General features: G+C 35.0%; 1 protein-coding gene across 1 annotated transcript; it reads right to left on the bottom strand.

Annotated features, from left to right (window-relative positions):
* Positions 1–7,956: 7,956 nt before the first annotated feature.
* On the bottom strand, positions 7,957–8,832 carry LOC111892750 (uncharacterized). The gene is made up of 4 exons (XM_023888803.1): positions 8,776–8,832; positions 8,628–8,727; positions 8,336–8,528; positions 7,957–8,239 (listed from the first exon to the last, which is right to left on the bottom strand). Exons 1-4 carry the CDS (start codon positions 8,830–8,832, stop codon positions 7,957–7,959), a joined length of 633 nt encoding a protein of 210 aa, XP_023744571.1.
* Positions 8,833–9,084: the final 252 nt, after the last annotated feature.

Here is a 9,084-nt window from a genome sequence, read left to right as displayed (position 1 = left end):
TCATTTTTATTTTTTATTTTGTTAAATTTGTCATAGTTTCTTCTAATTTAAATATTAGGGGAGAATTAAAAATTAAAAATAATGAAAATAAAAAAAATCAAAAAAAAAATTCAAAAATCAAAGAAAAATCAGAAAAATTAAAAATTCAAAAATAGTGTTATTTCTGTTTTATTTCTTGTTCAGAAAAATCAAAAATCCAAAAATATTTTTGTTTCTATTTTAATTTGTGTGCTAAGTTTTCTTTTAGTTTTCTTTTTGACTTGAATAGTGATTTCAGGTAAAGATGAAACTCATGGAGTTTGTGTTGAAGATTTCTGAGCCAAAGCCTCATCCGTGAGCATCGAAGAATTCTCATTCGAAGGAGCAAGAAATGAAGATTATTCTTACAAATTCAATCTTTCAACCCCAGAAGCAAGGTGAAACAGAAATTGAAGATTATATGACGAATTGCATTGAAGCCTCCTCAATCAGTCTGTTGCTATCGTTGTACCTGCTAAAGTGATCCAGAAGATTTGTTCTCTCTGATGTTCTCTCTAAAGATTCTCAAGTTGAAAGCACTATCTTTCAAGAATCAGTACGTAAAGCCTCCTCACCCAATGTGCGTTCAATGCCAAATTCTGAAGAAAACCTCAAGTGCTCAAGATGAAGTCATTCATTGAAGATTCATATGTTCATCCTGATGCTGTGAAGAAATCGAAGGTTAAAGCTGAAGCCAAGCTCTCATTGAAGATTGAAAAGAACGGCCAGCTACTTTTTAGGGGGGGGGGGGGGGGGGGGCTTGTTGGGTTAATTAAGAAAAGAATGCTATAAACCAAGGGGGAGATTTTTTGGTCAAAATATGGTTTATACTTTACTTTTCTGGGCAATTGTATTTTTCTGTAATATTTATGAATTTATGGTCTAGTTTACGGCTGAGTTTACGGCCGTAAACACCTTACGACCGTAAATGAGTTTACGGCCCATTTGTTTCCGGACCATGTTCCCCTAGTATAAATATAGGTATTATGGTGTGAGCAATAGATTGATGAACCCTAAGGAGTTTACGGCCAGAGAGAAGAGAGTTTATGGTCAGAGAGCATTTTGTGTGAATCTTTTGTATCTGGAACTTTAATTCATATCAATTCATACGAAGATTCATATTATTCTTCTTCTCCTTCTCTTCTATTTGATCTGACATCATCTGTTTGATTGAGATTCCGCACCATCAAACGGATTTGATTGATACACAGGCAAATTAGGGACTTACACATGAGTAACTCGCGGGTAGAAGCCATTCAAACGGTTGAGATTATGCAGTTATAATAGATGTATATATTATCATATAATTCAAAATAATCAATATATTATATCAATTTAGTATACGAATTATTATATCAAATTTAACAACAACGTTATTATTATATTTAAAAAAAACATATATTTGTAAATATTTCACTATATACGTGTTTCTGCGCAACGCACAGGTATTCGCCTAGTATCATATCATACTATACTTATAAAGGAGACATATTTCCTATCACCTCATGCATTTGAAACCCCCACACAAATTTTCAAGCACCTCATGCATTTAAAATCCCCCATGCCTTTTCACCTTCAATGTAATTAATTACACATCATGAAAGGTTTTATAACTTATATAATATGTTTAATAAGCAATTAATGGATAGTCTACTATAAAAATACTATTATCTCTGAGTAGACACACAAATACAAATCACATAGAAAATTCACAAAAAAAAAACAAGTTTAAAGGTTTTGTGTTGGTTTGAGGGCTTTGGACTATTTTTCGAGCCATGTTATTATGTTAATGTTTTTAATTTGTAAGTTTGTTATATGCTAATTCTTTCTTTATATTTTTCTTGGTTTAAGTATTATTTTAAGACAATCATTGTATGTTGTGGTTGAATCTTTAATGTAAATTAGATTAGATTCATGTTATCGATCATATGTTATGGAAAGTGATATATATAGTATTTAATTAAATATTGTATATATGTTTGTATGTTTGTGTTGTTTCAAAGTAATAATTAATTAAAAATCATGGATATGCAATATTATCCAAAACGTCCATGTAAGTCTCTTTTAAAATGCAAATTGTCTATCTTATCACTTTATAGTATATGTTTAACATTTTAATTATAATAATAAGTGTCTTTTAAAAGTTTTCTTTCATTTATTAATAATAATAAGTGGTTTTAAAACTAATGAACCATAATTATAAATAATAAAATCAAATTATAAAAATCATGGATATTCATATTGTCAATGTAAGTCTCTTTTGAAATGCAATTTGTCTATCTTATTAGTTTATTATTTAGTGTATGTTTCACATTTTAATAGTAATGTTAAGTGTTTCTTAAAAGTCTTTTTTAACTTATTAATAATAATAAGAAAAAACATCATAAATGGTCCCTGTGGTTACCCAAAATCTGAAGTTTAGTCCCCGTGGTTTAAAAATCTCATAGATGGTCCCTATGTTTTCAAAACTTTTGATGTTTGGTCCTTTTTGCTAACTCGGGTTAAGTTTGTCCGTTAACTGAAGGGTATTTTTGTCATTTCACAACCACAGGGACCATTTATGATGTTTTCTCGTATTTTTTTTAAAAAAAAGAAAAAATTAAACATAATTAAATATATAAAAGGTCTCTCTCTCTCACTAATAAAACCTGCAACTTCCCCCATCTTCATTTGTGTAAACCTAGAAGACGAATGGCAGACATAGCATATCGAAAACCCAAAAATGAAGCCTATGAGAAAGCCCCAGCTAATTAATAGCAACTTTAATCCATGGAAGATGAAGTCGGCGACTGTTTCAATTTTAAACCTATTATGATTTTGGAAGCTGATATGATTTTGTGAAAACCCAACAAATCAAAAATCAAATGTAGCAAATCAAACTTTCATCTCCACTCATAATTCCGTCAACCAGAAGCCCGAAACGAAACAGAAAGAGTCCCTCGGAGCCGCTATCGCCGCCCATAGCCACCACCTGATGCCACCTTGTTGTTGTTTCTACCCGAATCCTATAGTGAGGTAGCCATCTCCGTTCCTTCCCTTCTCTACAACAACAAACACCTTGAACCCAAATGGGTAGCAGCGGCAGGTGGCTCTGCCACCTCCTCCTCTTCTGATGGGTTCGTCCGACATCGCTCGTCAATGAAAGATGAAAGGCGGTCGAAGAAGTGGGTCGCGACAGGAGGAGGGTGGTGTGGGCTGAAAACGACGGTGGCAGTGGGTGGTGCTCGCTCTGGCGACTCTCATTGCTTCTGTTAATTTCTTCCGGCGAGGTCGACACATGAGAGACGAGGGGAGGAAGGAGTAAAGGTCGAGGATGTTTGGGTTGCTGTATTCGACAAAATAAACACGATGGTGGTGGATTTTTACCATGGCAACGGGGAGTGGAGGAGGGAGCTGCTCCGGTGGCTGGCAGCGGTAGTTCTTGGTTGTAAGTGAAGAAGAAGGAAGGGGAAGGTTGGTCTGGAGAGAGAGAGAGAGAGAGAGAGAGAGAGAAAGACCTTTTATATATTTAATTTTTTTCTTTTTTTTTAAAATACGAGAAAACATCGTAAATGGTCCCTGTGGTGGTGAAATGACGAAAATACCCTTCAGTTAACGGACAAATTTAATGGAGTTAGCAAAAAGGACCAAACATCAAAAGTTTTGAAAACACAAGGACCATCTATGAGGTTTTTAAACCACGGGGACTAAACTTCAGATTTTGGGTAACCATAGGGACCATTTATGACGTTTTTTCTAATAATAATAAGTGGTTTAAAACTAAAGAACAATAATTTTAAATGATAATAACATCAATTTATAAATTACATAACGTTATTAACAAATAAATTATATTTTAAATGAACATCATTATTGAAATTAGAAAATAATAACAAGTAAAAATTTAGATTAATCAATTATAACATTTGTTAAAAATAATATTAAATAGATAATTATATTTAATTTTATTAATGAGGAAGGTTGGTTGATGTCAATGAATAATATTGTTCAAAATATTATGTCAAAGTTAATGTCAATAACATAACCATTTTAAACATATATTTTTCAACATTTTAACAATATATTTTTAACATACGTTGCGCAACGCGCGGGAATTCATCTAGTATACTTATAAAGGAAGCATTTTTCCTTTCACCACATTCATTTGAAACTTCCATGACTTTTAAATTTATTTCTAATAATAATTATAAGTTGGTTAATAAGGTTAAATAAATAGCAAACCTAAAGTGTAATCATATATAAACTAAATTTTAATATTAAAATAATATCTTTACTTCTACGTATAAAGTTATGTTTTTTAATTTTTAACATACTATACTTAATTTATTAGTTTTAATATATTGTTGGATGTAAACCATTATCATTTTACAGATACAATTTTGGAACAATTTGTATAAAATATTTAAATTATAAATTTAAATATAACATTACAAGGGGGGCGTTTGAGAGCTTCTAGCTTCTAGCGTTTGACAAAACGTTCCGTTTTGAATAGAAAATCTTGTTTGGCATTACAAGCTTCTAGCGTTTAGTTTAAACGAAACACTCCAAATTCAAATGCTACTTCATGTAGCGTTTAACAAAACGCTACAAGCTACCCGCCACCCGCAACAAGCTAACTGCTACCAGCTAATTTTGTCGAACACGCCCAAGGTCAACTTAAATTTAAATTTAGTTTAACTTAAACAACCCAAAAAATATTTTGTAAATAGTTAAAAGTGATAAATTGTAGTGTCCTTTTAATAATGATTATAAGTTTGTTAATAAGGTTAAATAAATATCAAACCTAAAGTTTAATCATAAATAAACTAAATTTCAATTTTAAAATAATATATTTACTTTTACTTAAAAAATTATCTCTTTAACTTTTAACATATTATACTTAATGTATTAGATTTAAAATGTTGTTGTATATAAACCATTATCAATTTAAAGCTATAACTTTTGAACCGTTTAGACAAAATACTTAAATTATTAATTTAAATATATCGTTACAGTGTCAACTTAAATATAAACTTCAAATCCACTTAAAAAACCAAAGAATATTTTGTAAATAGTTTTTTTTTTTGGAAACGGCCGAGAATATTTTATTAATGGACCCCCACCAGCAAGAAACTAGACGAGGGCCAAGGTTTTACAGTCATTTACATATCAAGAAATATAAAAGGGGGAAACTCTCCAACTCTCCCAGCTACAAATTCCTTTTTCACCCCTACATTTGATCCATAAATAAACTAATGACTTAGTATCCTCGACCGCTTGAGTAGGGAAACAAACAGACCTTTGGAATAGTCTGTTGTTCCTTGATTTCCATAGCACCCATAACATGCCATAACAGATAGCGATGAATCTTTTTCTTCGTTTTACACAGTTTCCCCAATTAGAAGTAAGATCAATGAACTCACTTACTGTGTTGACTGCCATATCATCAATCCCGCACCATCTTAGAATTTTTCTCCGTACCATACTCGCAAACAGACAGTTGATGAGTATATGATCTGCATCTTCCTGCTGATTTACACATAGGCCATAAAATACAAAATCAATAGGAATATTCCTACTGATGAGTGTCGAAGCATAAGGTATGCGACCTTGCACTGCCCTCCAAACGAAGCACAACACCTTTATAGGAATTAATTTACACCAGCTGATCAAGTTATGAGAATGAGTGTTGATATGTTTGTGTTCAATTAACTGCCTTAGGGTCGAAACACAATAAATTCCATCAGGGGCAATAGAGTAATACATATGATCCGATCCAGGAAGCAGCTGGATTGAACTGACATCCTGTACAAGGCTCGATAGGCAGTTGTGTAGCCCATATTTTTCAGGATTAGACTTCCAACACCAACTTGTATCACCATTTCCATTGATTATGTCCTTCACCACACATCTCTTTTGACCCTCTAGATCATAAAGGGTAGGATATACCCTTTTTAATGTTGATGATCCAATCCAAATATCATTTCAAAACTGAGTGTTGTCCCCATATTTTACACATTGTTTAAACATATCATTGAAATTTATACCCATAGATTCCAGGTCAATTATTACTCCTGCAATGTTGTTCCATACACCTCTGAGAGATTTCTTGGAGAGATAATCTTTCGGTTTATTAAACAGGTTGTGAACTCCACATATAATCTTTCTCCATAGAGCTGAAGTGTCATTCCTAAGTCTCCACCACCATTTGACCAGTAGAGCAATGTTCATAGCCCTAATGGAACCAACACCTAGACCACCCAATTTTTTAGGACTAGTGACTTTGTTCCACGAGACCCAGTGAATTTTGTTTTTCTCATCGTTTCCCCCCCCCCCCCCCCCCCCAAATAAGAAAGATCTTCTTATCTTTTCCAGCCTCTCAATTACACTTAACGGAGCTTTAAACAACGAGAGATAGTATGTGGGAAGATTTCCCAGTACAGAAGTGATTAGAGTTAGTCTTCCCCCAAAGGATAGTGTTTTTGCCTTCCAACTAGTAAGTTTGGATTGAAACTCGTTGATAATTGGCTGCCAATTTCTCACCAAGTTCATGTTTGCCCCAACTGCTACTCCAAGATAGTTAAAAGGTAGACAACTAGCCTCACATCCAAGTATCCTAGCAGCATATGCGGTTTCACAACTCGATGCCCCAACACCAAAAACCTTGGATTTTCCAAAGTTAACCTTGAGACCAGAGGCCATATGGAAGCAGTGTAAGATGCAAGCTAGGTTTTTCATATTCAAACTGCACCATTCTCCTACAAATAATGCATCGTCTGCGTAAAACAAATGCGATATTTTTTCCTCAATTCCAAGAATTTTTACCCCTTTAAATATGTTTTTATCACTAGTGGTCTTCATAGATATATTAAGTCCCTCCATTGCAATAATGAAAAGAAACGAAAAGAGAGGATCTCCTTGCCTTACTCCTTTTGAGATCTTGAATTCTTTAGTTGGACTACCGTTGATAATAACCGAGGCACAGGCAGATGATAGGCAACCTCTAATCCATTTTCTCCACTTGTTCCCGAATCCCATTTGATTGAGAATGGAGTCGAGGTACTCCCAGTTGACAGAATTGAACGCTTCGTCGAAGTCTAATTTGAATAGTAGCACTTTCTTTTTTGTTTTTTTGGCCCAAGAACTTAATTCATTGACAACCAAGGGTCCATCAAGTATACTCCTTCCCTCAACGTATGCTGATTGAACTTCATCTATTACACTACCAATTACTGATTTTAGTCTAGTTGCCAGCACTTTGGAAATTATCTTGTATATGCAGCCGATCAAACTAATAGGCCTAAAATCAACCAAGGTAGTCGGGTCCTTAGCTTTGGGGGCTAACGTAATGAATGAGGAGTTACAGCCTTTGGATAGAGTTCCAGAATCTTCAAATTTCCGAATGGCACTCATCAAATCATCTTTTTTTACAACCCAGTATCGCTTAATAAACTTAAAAGTTAGTCTGTCAGGACCCAGAGCCTTATCACTACCACAAACCCATGTGGCCTTTTTGACTTCATCTATCGTAAATGGGGCCTCAATACGAATTACATCCATCATCGAAATAGTTTTGAACCGGGAATTCACAAGTTTAGGTCTAGAAGCCCATCTTTCATTAAACTTGTTTTGGAAGAAATTAAACACCTCTTTTTTAATCTCCTCAACTTCATTGCTCCATTTGCCATTAATCATCAAACCGTCAATGTGGTTCTTCCTGTTTTGATTGTTAACAACTCTGTGGAAGAATGATGAGTTTTCATCCCCGTCCTTGGCCCACTTAATACGCGCCTTCTGCTTTAGGTCCTCAGCAGCAAGCCTTTCAAGTTCATGGATTCTCTTTAGGCAATTGCTCATGTAATGTAGTTCCTCTTCAGATAACATTCGGGTTTTTTCCTCTTTCTCAAGTTTCGTCACAGATGCTTTCAGTGTTTCCTTTTCCTTAGCTTCCTTATTGTGTTATACTTTACGCCACTGACGAATAGCGTCCTTCACATGCTTGAGTTTGGCAGCCATATACGCATCAGCAGGCCCATAACCTCTGAATTCAGACCATGCATTCACCACCACTTGATCGATGTCGTCAACAAGTAGCCAAGAATTAAAGAATCTAAATGGTTTAGGACCAAAGTCCTTTCTACCCGAGGTGAGTGTAATAGGACTGTGATCAGATAGGTGCTTGGGATGAGCAGTTGTTGTGAGAGCCGGACAAGAAGACAGGAAATTAGGACATGCAAGGAACCTATCAATTTTCCTCAATTTATCATCTACACGACTCATATAAGTGAATCATTCTCCACCCATGTTAAAGTCTTGCACACCAACCTCATGAATGAACCTGTTAAAGTCTTGTGCACTAACCTCACAAAATTGGGAATTGAATCTTTCCTCTTTGTGCCTCACAACATTAAAGTCTCCAAATAGGAGCCAATTCCCGGGCCAGTTCTGCATAATTTGTATCAGGTCCCTCCATAGTGTTTTCTTCTCATGTGGTGATTGAGGACCATATATATTTGCTATAATAGTAAGCCCTGCAATGCTAATCCAACAACCTATAAATATTAAGTAATGACGGCTCTTGATTACATTTGATTTTCTAAATAGTCTTGAATTCCAAATTGAGACTATACCACCAGAACGTCCAGTGGAGTCCACCCACTCGTAGTCCATCACAGTGCCGTCCCAACATCCATTCACATCTATATTGGCGTAATTGGAGATTTGTGTCTCCTGCAGTCCCATGAAGTTAATATTATGCTACATCTTTAATTTCCTTACCCATTTCACCTTGGCATCGACTCCAATGCCACGAACATTGAGTGACATAAAATTCATTGGTCTTTCCTGTAGACACCAGCTTCGCCAATGACCGCATTGAGGATACTGCAGTCGCCATCAATTTGGTACCCTAGCTCTTCCCCAATTCTTACAGTTTGAGCTACTTCTTCGCTACACGAGCTCTCTATGCCTACAACACCAGATGATTGTTCAGAATTAGGGCTTTGGTTAAGGTTTATGACGGGCACGTGAGTTTCTTGTGAAGAAATGGAGTTCGTAGTAGAATTCAGGGGGATTTGTGTCGTGGAT

Source organism: Lactuca sativa, chromosome 2, assembly GCF_002870075.4.
Source record: "Lactuca sativa cultivar Salinas chromosome 2, Lsat_Salinas_v11, whole genome shotgun sequence".
Lineage (NCBI taxonomy): Eukaryota > Viridiplantae > Streptophyta > Magnoliopsida > Asterales > Asteraceae > Lactuca > Lactuca sativa.
Note: the sequence above shows the minus strand (reverse complement) of the source record. Positions and strands in the feature narration are given on the sequence as shown.

What these genes read in the sequence shown, in the direction of transcription:
- LOC111892750 (XM_023888803.1), bottom strand. Translation starts at nt 8,832, where the DNA reads ATGAATTTTATGTCACTCAATGTTCGTGGCATTGGAGTCGATGCCAAG. An exon ending in TCGATGCCAAGGTGAAATGG is followed by an intron (nt 8,728 to 8,775) that starts GTAAGGAAATTA and finishes ATGGGACTGCAG; the next exon opens with GAGACACAAATCTCCAATTA. An exon ending in CTCCACTGGACGTTCTGGTG is followed by an intron (nt 8,529 to 8,627) that starts GTATAGTCTCAA and finishes TTAGCATTGCAG; the next exon opens with GGCTTACTATTATAGCAAAT.